This window comes from Scyliorhinus torazame, chromosome 9 (genome assembly GCF_047496885.1).
Source record: "Scyliorhinus torazame isolate Kashiwa2021f chromosome 9, sScyTor2.1, whole genome shotgun sequence".
NCBI classification, from domain to species: Eukaryota; Metazoa; Chordata; class Chondrichthyes; order Carcharhiniformes; family Scyliorhinidae; genus Scyliorhinus; species Scyliorhinus torazame.
The window spans coordinates 72631307-72656582 of record NC_092715.1 but is presented as its reverse complement, the minus strand read 5'-3'; the positions used below and the strand labels follow the sequence as shown (position 1 = coordinate 72656582).

Sequence of the window (25276 nt, the reverse complement as noted above, 5' to 3'; positions counted from 1 at the left end):
GTAAGGGGAAGAGCCGAGGAGGAGGGGGGCTTGCAATGCATGGGTGTCATCTACGGTACTCTTTCAGGGATTGGATGGCATTGAATGTTAGGGGGGGGGGGGGGCGCTATAGGTTAATGGTGACCCTAGGCGATTCCTAATTCCTTTCTCTTTTATTTCTCCTTTGTTTCACCCATCGTGGGAGGGTTTGTTCTATTTGATGTTTATATTGTCAGGTGGGTCGTTGCTTGGGGTGGTGGGAGCATGGGATTGTTGTTGATAAGGAAATTGACTTTGTATTTGTTACCATTTACTGCTTGTGGGTGGGGTGTAAATTCTGGAGAAAATGTGAAAATGGAGAATAAATATATTTTACAAACAAAAAAGACGTCCCAACTCCTGTGTTCAATATTCTGACCAATAAAGCCGAGCATGCTGAATGCCTTCACCACTCTGTCCACCTGTGACTCCACCTTCAAAGAGCTATGAACCTGTACCCCTAGATCTTTTTGTTCTGTAGCTCTCCCCAACTCCCTACCATTAACTGAGTAGGTCCTGCTCTGATTTGATCTACCAAAATGCATCACCTCACATTTATCTAAATTAAACTCCATCTGCTATTCATCGGACCACTGGCCCAATTGAGCAAGATCCTTTTGCAATGTTATATAATCTTCACTATGCACTATGCCATCAATCTTGGTGTCATCTGCAAACTTACTAACCATGCCTCCTACATTCTCATCCAAATCATTAATATATACAACAAATAACAGTGGACCCAGCATCAATCCCTGAGGCACACCGCTGGTCACAGGCCTCCAGTTTGAAAAGTAACCCTCCACAACCACCCTTTGGATTTGGTTGCCAAGCCAATTTTGTATCCAATTGGCTACTTCGCCCTGGACTCTGTGAGATTTAACCTTTTACAACAACCTACCATGCGGTACCTTGTCAAAGGCCTTGCTAAAGCCCATGTAGATAACGTCGACTGCACTGCCCTCATCTACCTTCTTGGTTACCCCTTCAAAGAACTCAATCAAATTCGTGAGACATGACTTTCCCCTTACAAAGCCATGCTGACTTTCCCTAATTAGCCCCTGCCTGTCTAAATGCCTGGAGATCCTGTCCCTCAGAATACCTTCTAACAATTTACACACTACAGAAGTAAAGCTAACCGGTCTGTAGTTCCCAGGCTTATCCCTGCAGCCCTTCTCAAACAAGGGCACAACATTTGCTACCCTCCAATCTTCAGGCACCTCTCCTGTGCCTGCCGATGATTCAGATATCTCAGCTAGGGGCCGGCAATTTCCTCACTAGCCTCCCACAACGTCCTGGCATACATTTAATCAGGTCCTGAGGATTTATCTACCTGAATGTGCTTTAATGCCTCCAGCACCACCTTCTCTAATATGTACACCTCTCAAGACACCACTTTTTATTTCCCCAATTTCCCTAACATTTGTGCCTTTCTCAACAGTAAATATTGATGAGAAATATTCATTTAGTACCTCTCCCATCACTTAAGGATCTGCATATAGATAACCTTGTTTATCCTTAAGAGGCCTTACCCTCTCCCTAGTCATTCTTTTGCCTTTTATATATCTGTAAAAGCTCTTTAGATTTTCCTTTGCCTTATCTGCCAAGACAATTTCATGTCCTCTTTTTTGCCCTCCTGATTTCTCTCTTAACTCTACTCTGACAAGCCCTATACTCTTCAAGGGATCCACTGATTCCAGCTGCCTATGCATGTCCAATGCCTCCTCCTTCCTTTTGACCATGGCCTCAATATTCCGAGTCATCCAGGGTTCCCTCCTTCTACCAGCCTAACCTTTCACTCTAAGAGGAATGTGCTCAGCCTGAATCCTAGTTAACACCTTTTTGAATTACAAATGCTTAAATAAAATATTTTTTTAAAAAATGCCCCCTTGCCTGCAAATAGACACCCCCAATCAACTTTTGAAAGTTCCCGCCTAATACCTTCAAAATTGGCCTTGCCCCAATTTAGCATTTTAACTTTTAGGCCAGAACTATCATTCTCCATAGCTATCTTAAAACTAATGGAATTATGGTCACTGGTCAAAAAGTGATCCCTCACTAACACTTCCGTCACCTGCCCTTCCTTATTCCCCAAGAGGAGGTCAAGTTTTGCTCCCTCTCTAGTCGGGCCATCCACATATTGAATGAGGAATTCTTCCTGAATACACTTGACAAATTTCTCTCCATCCAAACCCCTAGTGCTATGGCTGTCCCAGTTAATATTGGGAAAGTTAAAGTCCCCAACTATTACCACCTTATTTTTCTGGCAGCTATCTGTAATCTCTTTACATATTTGCTCCTCAATATCCTACTGACTATTTGGGGGCCTATAGTACAGTCTTATCAAAGTGATCTCACCCTTCTTATTTTTCAATTCTACCCACATAGACTCAGTGGGCGAACCCTTGGATATGTCCTCTCTCTGTACTGCCATGATACTGTCCCTAATCAAAAACACAATTTCCCCTCCTCTCTTACCTCCTGTTCTATCTTTCCTATAGCATCTGTCCCCTGGAACATTGAGCTGGCAGTCCTGCCCCTCCTTTAGCCATGTTTCAGTAATAACTATAATATGTACCATGTACCTATCCATGCCCTGAGCTCATCTGCCTTGCCGTTAGGCCTCTTACATTGAAATAAATGCAGTTCAATCTGTTTCTCTGCCTTCCACTTTTCTCCTTACTGACTTTTGTTTCTATCCTCTCTTTACTACCCTCTGACTTCCTGCATTGATTTCCATCCCCTTGCCACATTAGTTTAAACCCTCCCCAACAGCGCTAGCAAACAACCCCCCCCTAGGACATTGGTTCCAGTCCTGCCTAAGTGTAGACCCTGCGGGTTAGGTGAATTGACCATGCTAAACGCTCCTTAGTGTCCAGAAAGGTTGGGCCCGGTTACTAGTTTACGAGGATAGGGTGGAGGTGTGGGGTTAAGTAGGGTGCTCTTTCCAAGAGCAGGTGTAGACTAGATGGGCCAAATGGCCTCTTTCTGCGCTGTAATTTCAAAAAGGTCCACCCACCTCTTTGTCAGCTCGGTATCAATGTCCTTGTAGATGTGCACCTTGTACCCATCCTAATCGATGTTCCAACTTTTTGGCCCACTCCAGGACCCGCTCCTTCCTCTAGTAACTATGAAATCAGACGATCAACGCCTGCGGTGGCTTGTTCGACCGTAGCTTCTGCCGCAAGGCCCAATATGCCCTGCCCAATTCCGGTGTGGCAAATACATCAACCTTCCCACCAACCAAGAGAACATTTCTGAAAAGTACTCGGTTGGCCTCAGGCCCTCCGCTCCCTCCAGCAAGCCCACTACTTTGAGGTTCATGCACCTCGACCTGTTCTCCAGATCCACCACTTTGGCCTTCAGGCCCTTATTCCTATCTGACATGAGCAGCATCTCCGCTCCCAACGAGGCCAGCTGGTCCTCGTGCCTCGATAAGGCTTCATCCACAGATTTGAGCATATTCCCTTGCTCCTTTACAGCTTTGGCAGTCTTGCTCAGCTGCTCGAGTATCAGGCCCAATGCCTCCTCGATGGTGGCTTTGAATGACTCTTTAATCTTCTTCCCTTGTCGCTCAAATGACCATCCGCCTGTCTGCCAAGCTTCTTCAACTCCTACTCCATTAGCCCAGCCAATGTTTCTAGCGTGATGGGTGCAGCCACCACTGCCATCTTTTCTACCCCAGATTCTTTATCGAGCTCCCATCCAGCGGTTCGAATTCCACACCAACCTATTGGGTTATAACCCAAACTCTCCTGAAAAAACTGGGCAAAAAGAAATGAAATACTGGGACCATGGCAGGAGCCACCTTTTGGATGATCTGCTTTCACATGCTGTCACTGGAAGTTGTCTGCAATGACCTTCTTGGCCCATGTTGTCATATCTTCTCTTGTGCCTCCTGCAGTTGTGTTTTGACGTCCTGGCATCCTGACAACAGCAGGTTGGAGAGTGGGCCTGCAGTAAGAGGATAGTGAGACTAAGAGAACTATAGAGGCATAACGCACTACAAACACTTACAAGAAGGAAAAGTGTTACATGGGAAGTGGGAAGGAGGTAGCAGGAGATGAAAGCCTTGAATGGATAAAGCAGATGATAGGAAAGAGGCGCAACGGTAGCACAAGTGGATAGCACTGTGGATTCAAAGCGCCAGTGTCCCAGGTTCGATTCCCTGCTAGGTCACTGTCTGTGCGGAGGCTGCACGTTCTCCCCATGTCTGCGTGGGTTTCCTCCGGGTGCTCCGGTTTCCTTCCACAGTCCAAAGACGTGCAGGTTAGGTGGATTGGCCATGATAAATTGCCCTTAGTGACCAAAAGGGTTAGGAGGGGTAATTGGGTTACGGGGACAGGGTGGAAGTGAGGGCTTAAGTGGGTCTGTGCGGACTCGATGGGCCGAATGGCCTCCTTCTGCACTGTATGTTCTATGAAAGGAAGAGTCCAAAGTGGAGTTAAAAAGAGAAGCAGAACTCTGTTTGGACGATACAACATCTTTTTACAAATTGCTGCTTGCTGTCCTTAATTAATTAACTCATATCTTGGAATATTTATTCATTTTATACTATATTAGTTATGTTTTCTCAAAGTTTACATCCTATAATGTTAGACTGAGTAGTCTATATTAAATGAACTGAGCTGTTGCGTTAGCAACCCTTCAGTTCTGTGGCAATTCAGGCCTATTGGATGTATGCCATCAGCTTTTGTTTAATAAATTTAGAATATCCAATTCATTTTTTCCAATTAAGCGTCAATTTAGCGTGGCCAATCCACCTAGCCTTCACACATTTGGGTTGTGGGGGTGAAACCCTCACAAAGACGAAGAGAATGTGCAAACTCCACGGTGAGAGTGACACGGACCTCGGCACCTTGAGGCGGCAGTGCTTAACCACTGCGCCACCATGCTGCCTCTGCCATAAGCTTAAAATTAAACTCCGGTTGAATATATTTTAAATGTATAAAGACTATTTGTGCGCTATGAATATTATGCATTTGTAAAGAATTCTTAACAATTCAGTGATGCTTTAGCCACAATGAAAGTCAAACATCAGGAGGAAAACTGACAATGGTTAGAGGGTGTGGAGATCAGTGAGGAATCAGGAGCTTAAAGAATGAGGTAGCAGGCTCAAAACACTACTACTATGACCATCCATGGACAAAGGAAGACTAAATAGGTGGCCTTGTGTATTGGGCTTAAGGACATATACCATGGTGGGTGATTCATTGGTCGTTAAAGACCTAGTCATAGATGTTTACAGCATGGAAACAGGCCCTTAGGTCCAGCTTTTCCATGCCGCCCAGTTTCTGCCACTAAGCTGGTCCCACTTGCCCATATCCCTCTATACCCACCCTGCCCATGTAACTGTCTAACGTTTTTAAAGGAAAAAATTGTACCCATCTCTACCACTGCCTCTGGCAGCTCATTCCAGATGCTCACCACACTCTGTGTGAAGAAATTTCCCCTCTGGTCTCTTTTGTATGTCTCCCCTGTCTCCGTAAACCTATGCCCTCTAGTTCTAGACGCCTCTACCTTTGGGAAAAGATGTTGACTATCTACCTCATCTATGTCCCTGAAATTGATACATACAAATGGGCCAGATGTTGAGGAAAGCCTTGTAAATTGGGTTACCTTCCCTCTGCAAAACACACACATCTACATGCACAAACCTGTATTTCAAACACTTTAAAACAGTAAGAGAAAAGTGAAAAATTTAATTTTCAAAAATGGGTGGTCCTGAGCAGCCTCTTGCAGTGCCACCCAGTGGCAGGTCTGTGAGTACAGCTTCGTGCCACAGCAGCACCCAATGACCAAAGGCCTGAAACCAGGATTACAAACAGGATTACTTAAAGCATGAAATCTTGTCATCTGATTCTTTGTGCTAGTCACTGGGAAATTTATACCTTTTTAAAAAAGTTGCCATGCTCTGAGGGATTGTGACACCTTGGCGATTGATCCAGCCTGCAGCTAGGCCAGGAAGTCCCTGCTGCAAGAATAAATGTCATTTACAATTATTCACAGTAATGTAAAAGCAAAATACTGCAGATACTTTAAATCGGAAATTTAAGAAGACAGAACATCATGTAAAAACTCTGCAGGCCTGGCAGCATCCGAGGGAGGAGAAACAGAGTTAACGTTTCAAGTCCATCTAACTCTTCAGCTCCGAAGAAGAGTCATATGGACTCGAAACATTGACTCTGGGTGGGATTTTCCATTTTAAGACTACTTCCAATGTTGGGATGGGAACATGTAGACTTTCCCGTTGGAGGGAAAACAGGCCAAATCCTCTGCCCCTGACCTCATTATTTAAGCACCCGGGATGTTTTACGCTGTATTCAGTGGCAGGGCAGGCCTGGATGGTGTGTAGACCGCTGTTGTGTCCGGGCACCTTATTGAAAAGACCCACTAGCGAAGAAAAAAGGTGGACCACATGAAAATGAAGATGGATCTCCGGGCGTACTCTGAAATCAGAAGATGGACCTCCTGAGAATGAAGATGGATCTCCAGGAACATTTTGATTGGAGGATGGAGCCCTCCAGAGCACCGAATATGGAAGGCTTACCTGCAGAGTCTCCCCCGACCCACTGCTGTGGTGTTCCAGGGTTGCTGGCAGCCTCCATCTCGAATTTCAGAGGCAGCCCCAGTATTTGAAAGGTGAGTCCCCAGATCTGCACACCATGTTGTTCCAAACATGTTCCATGCCGATGTGTTTCCCACTGGCATTGCGGTTAAATTTGCGTGGTGGGTCGGATCTTCATTTCCATCCCATTAACGGAATGCAAATGAGCTTCACACCAGCCTCTGACGTTCTTTTTGGCCTGCCATGGCGGGCTCCAGCGGAAGATCCTGCTGTAAATTCATGCCGGTCTGAAACCTATTTCTGGGCCTCCTGCCATATTCTCCCATCACACCTGCTATCGAACACGCCGGTAGGATTTGGGGAGAATTCTGACCTCTGTTTCTCTCTCCCTGGGAAGCTGCTAGGGTTTGCCAGCATTTTCAGTTTTTATTTCACAGTAATATAGTTGAGTCTTTACTGCCCTCTGAAATTGCCTAGTGAGTCACTCAGTTCAAGGGCAAATAGTAACGGTCAACATATGTTGGCCTTTCCAACAATGCACAGATCCCATGAAAGAATAAATGCCACGGACAACTGTTATAGTGTTACCGTTTATTGCTTGCGATCAACTATAGTAGTTCATTATTTTGCTGCCTGTTTTTTCGTGATTGACTTCAGCAGAAGTGAAAGTCTGAAAAGAGTTCTTAGTGATTCTTCCCAGAGTTGATCTGCCTGGAGGTTGTTTTCACAGGTAGGCTTGAAGATATAACAGGTTAGAGGAGAGAGAGGCTTAGTTTCACTTTCCAAAAATATTGTAGGTAGTTACTTCGCTGCTTAACTGGCTGCAGCGATTGATGGCTTTGCCTGTTAAAACTCTCTCACTGATGCAATTCTGTCTGCGTCTCTGAAGATGTCTGCAAAAAGAAGTTTGAATTTTCTGATCTATCTAGTAGGGGGGCAAGATGGCACTATGAAGTCATGGGGTGAAATTGCAGCCATGAGATCCAGAGGGGAGGCCTGCAATGGCCCAAGATGTACAAGCGTCACTGGTCTTTCAAGCATATGAGGGACAGCGCATGCTGGAGGAGGCTTTGTGTGGCACCTGGGCCCTGTCCTTGTGGACTTGACGTCACATGGAGGAGGAGGAGTGCTCCAGGTGGCCGTCAGCTCACTGCAGCTCTGAACTTCTACACCTCAGGATCATTCCAGGACTTGAGCAGGGATTTGTTTGGCATCTCGCAAGCTACAGCCCACAGGTGCATCCGAGATGTCACGGATGCTCTGTTTGCCCGGGCAGCTGAGTATATAAATTTTGACATGGACCAAGTCCAACAAGATGCCCAAGCAGCAAGATTCGTCGCCATTGATGGGATGCCACAGGTCCACGGGGTAATAGATGGCATGCATATCACCTTGCATGCACCTGGCTGTTTGGGAATGTCCTACGTCAACAGGGAGGAGTTCCACTCCCTGAACATCCAGCTTGTATGCAGCCACCACCTGAAGATCATGCATGTGTGTGCATGCTTCCCAGGGAATGTGTACGAAACTACATCCTGGAGCAATCAGACATCCCCAGCCTCTTCGAGGGCCACCTCAGGATGGCCGGTTGGCTCCCTGGGGGATAAGTGGTACCTGCCGAGGACCCTGGCTAATGACGCTAATACGGAGGCCGGTGACCGATGCAGAGACCCGATACAACAAGGCCCATGCGGCACCCAATCTGTCATTGAGCAGTGCATCGGATTGCTGAACATGTGGTTCCAATGCCTCGACCGCTCTGATGGTGACTGCAGTATATCCCCCAGAGGGTCGCCCACTTTGTGGTGGTCTGCTGTGTCCACCACAACCTGGCACGTCAGCGGGGCGATGGGCTGGAGGTGGAGGAGGAGGAATATGTGACCACCTCCGAGGAGGAAGAGGATGACGAGGAGGCATCGGATCAGGAGGGACTGGAGGACGATCCCGGGGTGGAACCGAAAGATCAACCGGAGGCTAGAGGGCAGGCAGCAGTGGCGAGGCCCTGGTATGCCCTCCTCGTTGCCCGCTTCGCATATGATGTGGCCTCATCTGTCATCGCTCCGCCCCTACCTCTCTCTGTCTCTCTGCACTACCCCCATTTCCCACCCTTCCAAGATCTGTTTTACATCAATCCAGTGTGCTGGAACTGTGTTGGCACTGTCAGCGGGGTCACTGTCGAGGGCAGAGGGGTGATAATAATCCGCAGAGAGCCAAGTGTTGGTGCTCCCCAATCTATGCCATAGTCTGACCCCTGCCTGTTTGCTGAGTGCTCGCTCACACCCATCACCTACACATAACTTATTCTCTGAAATTCTGTTTTGTTCCTGTAAATTTAAATTTAAAATTTTTTTTGGTTTTAAGTAAATGAGTGTGCCCAAATATAAGGCAAAGTAAAAGCTAATGTGTTATTTTGCTTTAAATTACAGTTTATACTTTTACACAAAATCTAGACACCTTTTTCAAAGTTCAAGTATTAAAATAGATGTTATTTTCAGGGCGAAAAGAACAATGGCTTTGATGTCCTTTATCATAATATGAAACATGGTCAAACATCGACAAAGGACTTGGCAGACTTCATCAGAGAAAGGTATTGAATTGTTTTTGCGACATTTCTACACTTCAATGGACTATTATGTTATTCTTTTTCTGTAAGAAGACAAATGTAGTCATTGTATTGTTTTGTCAATGAACGAATGGAGAACAGTGATTGTAAATACAGGAAACAAATATGAATACAAAGTATTTTGCATCTTTAAAAGACTTTTTCATATTGTTGGGATGTGGGTGCCACAGCATTTATTGTTCATCCTTAACTGCTATTGAAAGGTGATAAGCTGCCTTCCTGAACCGCTACAGTTTATGGCTGAATTCTCCCATTTTGAGACTAAGTGCGGTGGCAGATGGCCCCAGCGGTGCCTTTCCCATTGGCCAGAATGGCGAGACCACATGCCAGATTCTATGCTTGTAACCTCATTGATTATGCACATGAGTTCCTCTCTGCCTCTCTTGGATCGTTGGCGGGTTAGCAGCTGATTCAGTTGTCCGCCCTTAACCGACAGGTTTGAAGGCCCTGGCACCATATTTAAAAAAAACACTCCAGCAAACTCCCTCTAGCCCACCTATCTTCACCAGGCCATGCAGGATGTCAGAAACCCAGAGGAAAGAGACGAGCAGCCTCAATGCACTGTCTGGGAGAGGAGTTGAGGCAGGAAATCTCACAATATTTAATTAAGTACTCGGATGAGCACTTGAAATCTCATAACAGTCAAGGATATGAGCCAAGTGGTGGGAAGTGGGATTAGTGTAGATTAGAGTTGTTTTTTTTGTCGGTGCAGGCTTGATAAACCGAAGGACCTCTTCTGTGCTGTTTGATTCTATGATTCTAAGAACTAGTGTTCCCCAATTCAACCACGATTCCACTGAGCCCATCATCTGTGAGGCACCCATGCCCCATTTGGACCTCTACCCACCACATCTGGATATTCATCCACCCCCTTCCAGTAATAATAATCTCTTATTGTCACAAGTAGGCTTCAGTGAAGCTACTGTGAAAAGCCCCTAGTCATCACATTCCAGCGCCTGTTCGGGGAGGCCGGTGATATCCCTTTGACTCCCTTGCTTGTGAGATTGTCAAGCAGTTTTGTGGGGATCCAACTTCCCTCCCCTCGGTCTTCCCTCTGCCTTTCGTTCTTCATCTTCTTCATTCACCTCTTTGCCCACCTGCCTGACATTGTGTGCCCTCACCCTTTCTCTACCCCCATCCTTGCACAGCTCAACTGCCACATTGTCCTCCTTGTCTTCATCAGGCTGATCCCCCTTATCTTAGGCAGGTCCCCCGCTTCACTTTGCACACAACCCCTGAACTTCGGACCTTGTGGGGGCTGCATGAATCCTACAGCACACTGCTATCCAGATATACACCGGTGTGTAGCGGTGGGGAGGGTGGCAAGGAAAACCCTGTACTCCCCAACCCCAGGTGCTGTGCTGGCCCAACTCAGAGACAGGAGGGTCCGTTGGTCTCGCAGCACAGTGCTGCCCATATTAATAATAATAACTTTTATTAGTGTAACAAGTATGCTTACATTAATGCTGCAATGACGTTACTGTGAAAATCACCGCCTGTTCGGGTACACAGAGAGAATTCAGAATGTCCTGTTCACCCAACAAGTCTGACTTTTGGGACTTTCGGGAGGTGGTGGCATAGTGGTATTGTCACTGGACTAGTAAGCCAGAGACCCAGAGTAATGCTCTGGGGACCCAGGTTCAAATCCTGCCACTGACGGTGAAATTTGAATTGAAGAAAATTCTGGAATTAAAAGTCTAACGATGACCATGAAACTATTGTCAATTGTTGTAAAAACCCACCTGGTTCACTAATGTCCTTTTGGGAGGAAATCTGCCATCCTTACCTGGTCTGGCCTACATGTGACTCCAGACCCACAGGAATGCGGTTGACTCTTAACTGCCCCCTCAAGGGCAATTAGGAATGGGCAATAAATACTGGCACAACCTGCGATGCCCACATCCCATGAACGAATATAAAAAAACTTGGGCAAGAAAACCGGAGCACCCGGTAGAAACCCTCTCAGACACAGGAAGAACATGCGAACAGATAGTGACCCAAACCAGGAATCGAACCCGGTCCCTGGCGCTGTGAAGATACAGTGCTAACCACTGTGCTACTGTGTTGTCCATGAAGACCAGTTCGGCATGGAGATGGAGAGCAGAAACCAGTTTGCCCTGGCAGAGTTGTGTACAGCGCATGAGGAGCAATGCAGCACTATGGCAGTGTTACACTCACCTCAAAGTCTCTTGCCAGCTGAGAACCATCTTGTGCATGCCACTCTTTAGCATGTGGGTTTGGGTTTGACGCTGGTGTGAGTTCCTACTGGTGTGATGCAAGATTTGAAGGACTGATGGGACACTGGTGGGCAGCTGTTTTGATCAGCATTCATGAGTTGCAAATGGCATTCATGGCACCAGCCTGCGTGAAGAATGACCCGCCATTATCCTACGACTGGGAGAATTGCAATGTAATTTTATGCCGACGGGTTTTAGATCTTTTGGCTTCCGTTACATTATCCGCTCCTCCCCGCCACCAAGCCTGCTGCGGACAGGATGGGAGAATTCCGTGGTGTAGCTATGTTAGGAAAACAAAGGTAGTTTTAAGGGATTTATGTTTGTATTGGTAAACATTACAAATAAGGTGTAGTTTTAAATGGGTTTAAGTTAATTTTCTGCACCTGGAAGGGTAAAACCTATAGTTAGATTCAGGCTTGACAAAGGTGTTTTTACGTGTGGGGGTTGGTTCAGTTCCGACTGCGTCTCTATTGTGCTCAGAGAGAGTTACAGTGTGAAGAGTAAATAGAAGGAAGTTGGTGCGTAGCAACAGGAGGCCATTTTCCAGATGGAAACGGTTGCCTTTGTTCTTACTTTGAGTTGGAAGCCAAAGTAGTCAGAGTCAGGACACTGGGGAGTGAGCTGCTCTCAACTCTACCAGAAGAAGCTGGACAGGACAAGGGAATTGCAAAGGTGCAAGCTTCCAAAGGAACAAGATACAATCTAGATATCCAGGGAAGTGGGACAGAAAATACTTTAAGATTAAGAGAACAGAGATTAAAGTATTGTTCAGAAGAATTGTAGATGAGGGAAATGCATTTGACGGAGTCTATTTGGACTTCAGCAAGGCCTTTCATAAGGTTCCATGGGAGACTGATAGCGACGGTAAGAGTTCATTGGGATCAATCGAAATTTGGCAAATTGGATCCAGAAATGACAGAGTGGCAGGAAGCAGACGGTGATGTTCAAGGGATATATTTCTGACTGGAACCTGTCTCCAGGGATGTCCCACAGGGATCTGTGTTGTTTATGGTTAATATAAATGATTTAGACATGAGTGTAGGCAGGTTGATCAGTAACTTTGCGGATCATATGAAAATTGGGGTGGGAAAACGTGATGATGAACCTTGGAGTACAGGAGAATATAGACGGGCTGATCAGTGGCAAATGGAATTTAATCTGGATAAGTATGAGGTGATGCTCTTGGGCAGAAACAAGGCAAGGGAATACATGATATACGACAGGACCCTGGGAAGCACCGAGGATAAGAGGGACCTCAGTGTGCATATACACCCTTAAGGTGGCAGAGCAGGTGGATACAGTGGTTAAGACGGCATATGGTATGTTTTTCTTAACCGAGGCATGGAGCTTAAGGGCAGGGAGGTTATGCTGTGACTGTATAAATTATTGGTTAGGCCACAGCAGTTCTGGAATCCACATTATATGAGGGATGTGAAAAACTGCAGAGGAGATTTACCAAGATGTTGCCCGGGCTGGAGAGTTTTAGCTATGAAGAGATATTGGATAGACTGGGGTTGTTTTCCTTTGAGTAGAGGAGACTGAGGAGGGACATGATTGAGATGTATAAAATTATGAGGGGCATAGATAGAGTGGACAGGAAGCAACCGTTCCCCTTGGAGGGAGGATCAGTGACCGGAGGAATAGATTTAAGGTAAGGGACAGGAGGTTTAGTGGAGATGTGAGGGAAAATGTTTTCACCCAGAGGGTTGTGGGATTCTGGAACTTGCTGCCTAAGGCATTTAAGTATTTAGATGTGCACTTGCGGTGCCAAGTCATACAAAGCTATGGTCCAAGTGCTGGGAAATGGGATTAGAATAGTTAAGTGGTTATTTTTGACGGGCTCAGGTGCGATGGGCCGAATGGCCTTTTCTGTGGTAAACCTCTATGACTCTGAATTCAAGGAAGTGTAAACAAAGTGATTTGAATTAGAGACCATTGCAGTAATTAGATTTAAAATGGAACAGCAGACTTCAGAGGTAGAGGAACCATTTAATGTCATTTTAATATGTTCTGAGAATTGAGAGTTAAAGCAATTGTGAACAGCTTGTACAGCCGTCAAGACAAGGAAATAGTAAAAAGGCTTGGTGTGAAATCCTAAAAGAGTTCAGTGTGAAATCCTGGACTGGATTCAGAAACTTTGTTTAAGCGTGTCATTTGGGAAACTTGGACTGGATTTCGACTGTAAACCGCAAAGGAAAGCATTATTATTATGAGAGAAGGAGTGGAGTTTGGAAACTCTCATGTGACAATCATTTGTGGGTATTTTGACGAGCAAACCACAGACGCTAACTTGGGTACAGAGCGGAGTGTGTATTTGAGCACAGCCAGCCTGTGTTCTTAAATGGGTGACCACTGAGACTGGGTAACCTCTTTGCAGAACAACTTGCGTGCGTCCACAAAGAGGTCCCAGACCTTCCGGCCGCTTGCCATTTCAACTCACTATCCTGCTCTCACGCCACATGGTCCGTCCTTGGCTGGCTGCAATGGCCCAATGAAGTCCGGCGCAACCTGGAGGAACAGCACCTCATCTTCCGATTCGGCACGTTTCCTCCACCTTCACCCCATTGTTATTTCTATCAATTTATTTTCATTTCTTCCATCAATCTGTTTTTCCCTCACCATTGTCCCCACCCCACTTGAGCCATCTATTCCCTGTTCCGAGTTGCCCTTTGACAAACGACTTACTTTTGCTCTGCCATTTACACATTCTAATCTCTTTATGTGCCACCATCAGCAGTCTTCTTAGCCTTAATCATCCTCAAATACCTTTTGTCTTTCTGTCCACAGCATCTTTGTCAATCTCCACCTATAGCTGGCCCTCTATCCAGTCCCACTGCTCCATGCCCCCCCACCCCCCGCAACAGTATAAATCTGACCCTATTTCCAGTTCTCTCCAACTTTGACAAAGATTCATTCGGAGTCAGAACGTTGGCTCCCTTCTCTCTCCACAGATGCTGTCAGACCTGCTGAGATTGTCCAGTATTTTCTGTTTTTGCTTAAAAGGGACTTTGTGTTCATGGGACCATTGTAGCTTAAGATGTACTTTGTAATTCGTGTTTATCTTAAAATTGGTGTGTATTTGTTAAACCAAGGTAAAGGCGTATTGTATTATAATCAATTTTTTCATATTTCGTTCAGGATACGATGAGCAGGAAAAGAGAGCCTTTTAGAAAGTACAAGGGGAGCAAATCAACAAAGGCATTAGTGGAGTGCAGAAAGTGCAGGCTGGAGGTTAAGAAAGCAATTAAGGGAGCAAAGAGGGGATATGAGAAAGCTCTGGCTAGTAAAAGTAGGAAAAATCCCAAGATATTCTATAAGTATATCAATGGGAAGAGGATAACCAGGGAAAGAGTAGGTCCCATTAAGGACCAAAGGAGAAATCTGTGGGTGGAGCCAGAGGACATTGGTAGGGTGTAGAACGGATACTTCACATCTGTCTTCACCCAAGAGAATGGACGGTACTTATAGAACTCTGGGAGAGAGACTGTGAGGTTCTTGAACAAATTGTCATAGGGAGTGATAAGGCATTGGAGGTGTTGGCAGGCTTAATAGTGGATAAACCTCCAGGTCCAGATGAACTGTCCCAGGATGCTGTGGGAGGCGAGGGCAGAGATTGCAGGGGCTCTGACCCAAATTGTTAATTCCTCTCTGATCACAGGGGAGGTGCCAGATGACTGGAGAACAGCTAATGTGGTCCCACTATTTAAGAAAGGTTGTAGAGGTAAGCCAAGGAACTACAGACCTGTGAGTGTCACATCAGTGGTAGGGAAACTATTGGAGAAAGTTCTGAAGGAAATAATCTATCTCCACTTGGAGAGGCAAGGTTTGATGAGGAATAGTCAATATGACTTTGTCAGAGGGAGGTCATGCCTAACAAATTCAATTGCAGTTTTTGAGCATTTGACCAGGTGTGTAGAAGACTGAGGGGTGACCTGATCGAGATCTACAAGTTTATGAGGGGCATGGACAGGGTGGATAGGACGCAGCTGTTCCCCTTAGTTGAAGGGTCGGTTACGAGGGGACACGCGTTCAGGTGAGGGGCAGGAGGTTTCGGGCGGGTTAGAGGAAAAACTTTTTTACACAGAGAGTGGCGACGGTCTGGAATGCAGTACCTGGGAGGGTATAGAGGCAGGTTGCCTCATATTCTTTAAAAAGTACCTGGATGAGCACTTGGCATGTCATAACATTCAAAGCTATGGGCCAAGTGCTGGCAAATGGGATTAGGTACGCAGGTCAGGTGTCTTTCATGAGCCGGTTCATTGGAGGTGAATTTGCAGGTGGTGGTGCACCTGATGCCCTTGTTCTTTGTTTGGCACGGGTTGTGGTTTTGGAAAACGCTGTCAAAGGAACCTTCGTGAGTTGCTGCAGTGCATCTTGTAGACGACACACATTGTTGCCTCTTTGTGCTGGTGGTGGATGGGATGACTTTTTAAGGTAGTGGCCAATTAAGTGGATTGCTTTGCTCTGGATGGTGTCCAGTTTCTTGTTATTGTGTGAGCCACCCTCGTTCAGGCTAAAGGGGAGTATTTCATCATACAGCTGCTCAACATTCCCTCATCAGACAACTTGCATCCAAGCAATCAACCTAGAGAATCCTCTCTGAACTAACTGCCTCCAACGCAAATGTGTTCTTCTTTAAGTAAAGAGACCAAAACTATATGCAATATTCCAGATGAGGTTTCACCAATGCCCTGTACAGTTGGAGCAAGGCTTCCCTACTGTTATGCTCCATCCATCTTGCATTAAAGGCCAACGCTTAATTTGCCTTCCTGATTACTTGCTGTAACCAAATGTTCCATTTTTGTGATTCGTGGAAGAGAACACCCAAATCCCTCTGTACTGTAGCATTCTGCAGTCTATTCCCATTTAAACAATATTCTGCTTTCCTATTTTTGTCACCAAAGTGGATAACACCACATTTTGCCACATTAGACTCCATTTGTCAAATTGTTGCTGACTCACTTAGCATATCCATATCCTGTTGCAAACTCTTTGTATCTTCCTTAAAACTTGCTTTTCTACCTATCTTTATATCATTAACGAATTTGGCTACAGTAAACTCAGTCACTTCATCCTAGTTACTAATAGAGATTGTACATAGCTGAGGCCCCAACATTGATCCATATCGCACTTTAGTTGTTACAATTTGCCAACCTGAAAATGATAATTTATCCTCCCTCTGTTTCCTTGTTGTTAAACAATACTCGATCCATGCTAATATATCACCCACAACATCATGAACTCTTATCTTGTGTAGTAACATTTTATGTGGTACCTTATTGAATGCCTTTTGGAAATCCAAATACACTACATATACTGGCTCTCCTTTATCCATCCTGCTTCCTACCCCTCAAAAAACTCATAAATTAATCAAACATGATTTTCCTTTCAGAAAATCATGTTGACTCTGCCTAATTGTATTGTGATTTTCTAAATGTACTGTCACTACTTTCCTAATAATGAATTCTTGCATTTTCCCAATGCCAAATGTAAAGCTAACTATAATTTCCTGCTCTCTGAATCCTCCCTTCTTGAGTAATGGTGTTAGAGTTGCGGCTTTGCAATCCACTGGGACCTTTCCAGAATCTATTTGGAAAATTACAACCAATGCATCTGATAACTCTGCAGCCACTTAACTAAGACCCTAGGATGCAGGCCATCAGGTCCAGGGGACTTGTCAGCCTTTATTTTCAATAGCTTATGGAGTGGTTTTCCTCTGGTAATCACAATTGTTTTAACTTCATCCTTCCCTTTTGCCTCTTGATTTTCTCTATTTTTGGGATGGTTTTTGTGTCTTCTACTGTGACAACAGATGCAAAATACTTGCCCATGGCCTCTGCTGGTTCCATGTTTCCCGTTATTAATTCCCCAGTCAGGCAACACGGTGGCGCAGTGATTAGCACTGCTGCCTCACGGCTACGAGGTCCCAGGTTCGATCCCGGCTCTGGGTTACTATTAGTGTGGAGTTTGCACGTTCTCCCCATGCATGCATGGATTTTTCCTCCACAACTTAAAGGGTAGGTGGATTGGCCATGCTAAATTGCCCCTTGATTGAAAAAGAAATGAATTGGGCACTCTAAATTTAAAAAAAAAAATTAATTCCCCAGTCTCATCCTATAATGGACCAATTCTTACTTTAAATGATCTACCCTTTGAAGGCCTCCCATTGCTCATTTACTGTTATTAATGCCAATCTTAGATTACAATCCAACTGAGCTTGGTCACAAATATGAAAGCAAAATCCTGCAGTTGGAAATCTGAAATAAGAACAGAAAATAATGGAAGTACTTCGCGGGTTGATCAGTATGTGTGGAGAGAGAAAAAGAGTTTGGTTTTCAAGTTGACCTTTTGTCAGAACTGGACCTGATCACTTTTTAACTCATTCAAGTTAGCCCTCCTTCAGCTGAATACTGTATTGGTATTGGTGGATTAGACTGTCGATTTATCTTCTTAGATAGCAATCAAATCAACTTGCTTCACAGTCAGTCATATAATAATAATAATCTATAATAAGCTTTAATGTCACAAGTAGGCTTACATTCACACTGCAATGAAGTTACTGTGAAAAGCCCCTAGTCGGCACATTCCAGCGCCTGTTCGGGTACACAGAGGGAGAATTCAGATGTCCAAATTACCTAACAGCACGTCTTTGGGGACTTGTGGGAGAAAACTGGAGCACCCAGAGGAAACCCACGCAGACACTGGGAGAACGTGCAAACTCCGCACTGACAGTGACCCAAGCCGGGATTCGAACCTGGGTGCCATATGTGCCCCTTGTTCCCTGTCCTTTCAGTCCGTGTATTCCAAATATTAATGTCAAAGTTTTATCAAAAGCCCAGACACAATATTTGGATGTGAATTATTTGTGAAAGTTTATTCAATCTGTTGAGCATGTGCTTGAGCATCTGTGATTAATTTTGAGATTTGTCGGTTTGTGTTCATGGGAGACTGTTGTGTCTTCGCCAGTCTTAGATTTTTATTTCTCTGTTAGATAGGATTTCTGGCTCCAGGGCCAGTGCAAGTTACTTACCTTTATCATTAAGTCAATGTGGCTTCAATTGTGCTGTGATGCCCAGCGATGAATATGAATACTGCACAACTGCACTCAGAAAAACGACAGTTGATCAAGGGATCATTGAATCCCAACAGTGCGGAAGGAGAACATTCGGCCCATCGAGCCTGCACTAACCCTCCGAAAGAGCACCCTATCTATGTCCAGTCCCCCACAACTCTACCTAACCTCCACACCTTTGGATGCTACGGGGCAATTTAGCATGGCCAATCCACCTAATCTGCACATCTTTGGAATATGGGAGGAAAATAGAGCACCTGGAGGAAACTCACATAGACATGAGGAGAAAGTACAAACCCCCACAGACAGTCATCCAAGGCCGGAATTAAACCCGGGTCCCTGACTCTCAGGCACCAGTACTAACCACTGTAACCAAATCTTCAGTTATAAAATAAAGGACACTTTGGGGAGGGCTGTGGTGAAGAACTGTGGGGTAAATGAGTGCGGGCTGGGGGATGGTGATGTTCCATCTTACTGGGAAAGAGCTTCATATACATCTTCAAATCCAGCAGTGCCGCTGTCCCCTTGTTTACACTTCTCCTTGTTGGCCACCGGCTGGAGCCCAGTGCACGTGTGCAAAAGGGAAAAAGGTGCAAAAGTGTTGACACAATAATTAACGCTCCTCTCATCCACAAAGTAAATAGTCCTTTTCTCCCACACCCTGACAACAACATGCAAATGACAGATATATTCAGTAAATATTTTGAATGATTTGTGTCCAAAACCTGGAGTCCAAATTGTGAAATTAGAGTGTCAAATTTACATGGGCAAAAACGAATATGCAAAGGAATTTATAACCAGAAACTCAAAAAGTACAACTAAAATATGACAACCAAAAGAATGTGCAGACATAATATTTAAATGTACATATGTATCTATAATATATAAAACATCTTGTACCTAAACATCCACTCCAACCACTGGTACGCTATGGCTGCAGTATGTTCACCTGCAGGATACACGGCACCAGAGCTTTTTTAAAAGAAATTTAGAGTACCCAATTATTTTTTTTCCAATTAAGGGGCAATTTAGCGTGGCCAATCCCCCTACCTTGCACATTTTTGGGTTGTGAGGGTGAAACCCACGCAAACAGGGGGAGAATGTGCAAACTCCACACGGACAGTGACCCAGGGCCAGGATTCGAACCCGGGTCCTCAGCGTGGTAGGCAGCAATGCTAACCACTGTGCCACCGTGCTTCCCACCAGAGCTTCTTTTTAAAAAACAAACATTTTATTAGGGTATTTGTCGTCTTTATAATAATAACCACACCAACAACATAAACATGGTACATAAAACATTCCATCCCTATAACGTTCTTCGCACTCCGAACAATGAAACAATAGCCTTCTAGATTTATGCATCTGCTGACATTTTAATTTTCTTCAAGAAAATCGATGAACGGCTGCCACCTCAGGACGAACCCGAACCCCCTCAGGGCGAACTTTATTTTCTCGAGACTGAGAAATCCATCCATGTGACTAACCCAGGTCTCTAATTTCGGGGGCTTCGAGTCCCTCCACAGTAACAGAATCCGTCTCCGGGCTACCAGGGAGGCAAAGGCCAAAACATCAGCCTCTCTCATCCCCATGACTCCCGATTCTTCTGACACTCCAAAGATCGCCACCTCTGGACTCGGCACACCTGTCCTCTACCCCAATGAACTTGGTCATCCGGGCCACCGTCATGTGTGCCCGGTGGACTACCTTAAATTGTATCAGGCTAAGCCTGGCACATGATGAGGATGTGTTCACCCTGCTTAAAGCATCTGCCCATGGACCCGCCTCTATCTCTCCCCCTAGCTCATCTTCCCACTTGCCCTTTAGTTCCTCTATCTGAGTTTCCTCCGACTCCATAAGTTCTTTGTAGATATCTGATACTTTCCCCTCTCCCACCCATGTTCTGGAAACTACCCTGTCCTGTATCCCCCGTGGTGGCAGGAGCAGGAAGGTCGGATCCTGCCTTCTCAGAAAATCCCGTACCTGCAGATATCTAAACCCATTCCCTGCTGGCAGTTCAAATTTCTCCTCCAAATCCTTCAAGCTAGGGAAGCTCCCGTCTATAAATAGATCTACCATCCTCTCAATTCCTACTCTCTGCCATCTCCGAAACCCTCCATCCAGCCTTCCTGCCACAAACCGATGGTTGTTGTAAATCAGGGCCCTGACCGATGCTCCCTCCGCTCTCCTATATTTCCTCCACTGCCCCCAGACACTCAGAGCCGCCACTACCACCAGGCTTGTGGAGTACCAGGCCGGCAAGAACGGCAGAGGTGCCGTTATCAGTGCTCCCAAACCTGTGTTCTTACACAATGCCACCTCTACTCGCTCCCACACCGACCCCCACCCCCCACTACCCACTTCCTAATCATGGCTATATTAGCCACCCAGTAGTAGTTACAAAAGTTTGGCAACGCCAACCCACCCTCCCCTCGACTCCGTTCCAACAACACTTTCTTCACTCGCGGGGTTTTACCCGCCCACACAAAGCCCAAAATCACCTTATTTACCCGTTTAAAAAAGGCCCTAGGGATAAAGATGGGGAGACACTGAAAGACTAACACAAATCTGGGGAGGACAGTCATTTTCATGGTCTGTACCCTCCCTGCTAGTGACAGCAGAATCATGTCCCATCTCCTAAAGCACTCCTTCATTTGTTCTACAAGCCGGGACAAGTTTAACTTGTGCAATGTCTCCCATTCCCGCGCCACCTGGATTCCCAGATAGCGAAAGCTCCTTCCTACCATTCTAAATGGCAGCTCTCCCAGTCTCCTCGCCTGTCCTCTCGCCTGGATCGCGAACATCTCGCTTTTCCCCATAATCAATTTATACCCCGAAAACCTGCCAAATTCCCCTAAGATCCGCATAATCACCCCCATCCCCTCTAACGGGTCCGAAATGCCACCAGAGCTTCTTTAACAAACCTCCTCAACCTCTACCGCAAGTAAAAGGCAGCACCACCTCCTGCAAATTGATGTCACGTAACACCATGACTTGGGCATACAGTAATTCCTCAGATTACACCCCTGTTGTAGTTCTGATAAATGTATAATGTATAAATGGCAGTTGGGTTCTGTTGAGCATTTCTTGTCTGGAGAAAAATTATAAATTGAAATAGTATACATGTACATTGCTAAATGAAAGAACCCTTAAAGTAAAATACATTTCTACAAATAAAATAAGTATAAATTAAAATTATTCACAAAAGTTTCATCGTTGAACCACAATGACAGTGTGAATAGAGACATTAATCATGGATAGGCTGGTGAACAGAATGCAGGTGCAGGATGTAAGGATAAAATTGGATGGAAAAAGGATTGTTGAGAAAGAATTTGCAAAGAGTATTCCAGATGGAGCGAGAAGGTAGCTGAGAGAGGGATGGAAGGAGCATGGAGAAGGAAAGAAAGTGAAGCGGCAGCATGATAAATTCTCAAGGTGAACTGCTGATGTATCCAGAACAATTGTAGAGAAATATTGGATGCGAATCTTCGGCCGCGTTGGGCTCTCGCTTGAGCGCAACGCGGCCGGAGAATGCTGGGAGAGGTCTCCAGCTAGCCTCCTGACAGGCTCTGCGTCTCACAGGATTTTCCGAAGTCCCGCGAGAAGCTGGAGTCTGAACGCTGCCCCCAAATGGGTGAGGCCGAATGACGCTTCCGACCTATCTTCAAAATCCAGCAGCCTCCCGCGATTCCTTGGCCTCCCCAGCTAAGTTGCAGCCGGGCGCCGATTAGTGCTGGGCCATACAAATGTGGGCCAGACGGAACGGCACCCTGGAGGTCTCCTGGGCCATCAGAGACACCTGGATGGTCAGGGTAAGTGCAGGTTGGCCCCTTGGCCCTCTCCCTGGAACACTGGCACCTTGGCACTGCCCAGATGGCATCTGGACACTGCCACCGTGGCACTGCTAAGGTGCCCAAATGGCACTGCCAAGCGAACAGGAGCAATGCCTGGTGCCAGGGTGGCAGTGCAAGGGTGCCTGAGTGCCAGGGTAGCACTGCCAAGGGTCAGGGGGCATGGGGACCATGCCCATGAAATGAGGGTGGAGGGGGGGTTTGAAGGGTGGAGGAGTGCAGGGCAGGTAAGTAGGAGCCTCTAGAAGGTTGGGTGGGTGGTAACCAAAAAGGAATATTTGTTCCCAATTGTATCAGTGATATTTTAGTGAAATGGCATTGACCAAATCAGGATTAAATGAGGATTCCCTATATATCACCATTCCTTCATCATTATTGGGTCAAAATCTTGGAATTCCCTAAATAATAGAACTGTTGGTGTACCTTAACCACATGGACCACAGCAGTTCATAGGCAGTTCACTATCACCTTCCCAGCAGCAATTGGAGATGGATATTAAATGTTAACTTTGCTAGAAACACCCACATCCTGTGAATTATTAATAAAAAAAGTAAACACTGGGAAAATCAGTCACCATTTTTGACCGCAGTTCAAACCTCTGTCAGGAATTTCATCGCCCTCTTTGAGTACTTTTTTTGGTGAAGAAGACTGTTTGCAATCTCAATTCAATTTCATCTCGAGCACAGGAGTATAGGAATTGTTTAATGAGAAAAGACTAAGGTTCATCTAGTTTTGTCTTCTGCTATCGTAGTTGAGTGAATTGATGTTTGTGGTGTTGTGGACTAACCATAGCAATCAATCTCTTATCAATTTGTCTACAACAGACCCAGACATGACAAGGATAAAACTGCAGTGGTGGACAGCTTTGAAAACCATAAATCCAAGGTTCTCCTCCTCCATTGCATTCTACATTCAGCCCCCGTCATGTCTCAAATTACTCAAATATAATGTACCAAACTGTTATTTTCTGAAAAAGGCCTTACCTGATTTGCGTTTGAATAAATCAATATCTAATTCTCTCTATGAAGCTTGTTCCATAGATTGACCGGCCACTTATTTGCTGAAATACTATTTCGAAACATTGGTTTTGAGTTTCCCCACCACTCCTCCCCTCCCTCAAGCACATGCTATGCCCTCTTTCTACTATTCTCCAATAATGAGGTAGTTTGTCATGGTCTTCATTGGTCCTTTTAGACTCCTCAAAACAGAAATTATATATTTTTTCAATCTTCTTTTGTCCAGTTAGAACATGCCTAATTTACATAATTGTTCCTCATCTTCCGACTCACTATCATAGGCAAACAATACTGTGGATGCAGGAAATCTGAAATAGAAATGAAATATTTTTTGGAATATTTCATGTGTTTAAAAAAAATAAATAATTCCAATTAAGGGTCAATTTAGCATGGCCAATCCACCTACCCTGCACATCTTTGGGTTGTGGGCGTGAGACCTATGCCGACACAGGGAGAATGTGCAAAGTCCACACGGACAGTGACCAGGGCGGGGCCAGGTTCGAACCCGGGTACTCGGCACTGTGAGGCAGCAGTGCTAACCACTGCATTACCGTACTCCCCGTTTGTAATATTTAATGGAAATATTCAGCAGGTCTCTTGGGCAGCACGGTAGCACAAGTGGATAGCACTGTGGCTTCACAGCGCCAGGGTCCCAGGTTCGATTCCCCGCTGGGTCACTGTCTGTGCGGAGTCTGCACGTTCTCCCAGTGTCTGCGTGGGTTTGCTCCGGTTTCCTCCCACAGTCCAAAGACGTGCAGGTTAGGTGGATTGGCCATGATAAATTGCCCTGAGTGACCAAAAAGGTTAGGAGGGGTTACTCGGTTACGGGGATAGTGTGGAAGCGAGGGTTTAAGTGGGTCGGTGCAGACTCGATGGGCGGAATGGCCTCCTTCTGCACTGTATGTTCTATGTCTCCATATATGGGGAGAGAAAAACAGTTAACAGGTCAAAGACTTTTCTTACATAGAAAGATGCATTGAAAATATAAGCAGGAGGAGGCCATTCAGCCCTTCAAGCCTGCTCTGCCATTCATTACGATCATCAAGTTCAATACCCTGACCCCCCCCCCCCATATCCCTTTAGCCCCAAGAACTTTATCCAATTCCACCTTGAAATTACACAACTGGTTGGCCTCAACTACTTTCTGTGGTAGTAAATTCCACAGATTTACCACTCTGGGTGAAGAAATTTCTTCTCACCTCAGTCCTAAAATGTATTCCTCCTATCCTCAAAATGTGAGGAACTGGTTTAGCTTGTTTGGCTAGGCAACTGGTTTGTGTGCAGAGTAAGGTCAGCAGCGCGGGTTCAATTCCTGTACCGGCCCGCCTTCTCAACCTTGCCTGAGGTGTGGTGATCCTCAGGTTAAATCACCACCAGTCAGTTCTCCTACTCAAAGGGGAAAAGGGGAAAGCAGCCTATGGTCATCTGGGACTATGGTGACTTTATCTTTATTGGCCAGGACACTGGAGATAATCATCCTGCTCTTCTGTGAAATAGTGCCTTCTATGTCCACCCAAGAGAGCAGATTGGGTCTGGGTTTAATGCCTGATTCAAAAGACTCCTTCAGTACAGATTTTCTACCAGCATTCTGTTGTGCAAATATCCAAAATAAAAATACAATCTTTTAAGTAGAGTAAGAAATATGTTATTAAAGCACTGTTTCTAAAATTGTCAAGAAATATTGAGGATAGGATGTCGTTTTCAATAGATTTTTAAAAATATTTATTTTTCCTCCTAAACAGTGTAACAATAGAAGATATTTATTCAAGGTCTATGACCAAATTAGCCAAAACAACAAGTAATTACAGTCAGCTGGGGTGAGTCTCTTTGAATATTCCAAGTGTAATTTGATTACAGAAACTTTTTAAAAGGACTTTCAAAATGTCTTACTTGA

At 45.3% G+C, this 25276-nt stretch overlaps 1 protein-coding gene across 1 annotated transcript in view; it reads left to right on the top strand.

Moving 5' to 3' along the window:
- Positions 1-25276, top strand: part of fcho2 (FCH and mu domain containing endocytic adaptor 2) — a 337179-nt gene that overhangs the window by 53365 nt on the left and 258538 nt on the right. The window contains exons 2-3 of the mRNA XM_072516128.1: positions 9082-9173; positions 25125-25199. Coding sequence (XP_072372229.1) covers positions 9082-9173; positions 25125-25199 — 167 coding nt within the window. The remainder of the gene's footprint in view (positions 1-9081; positions 9174-25124; positions 25200-25276) is intronic.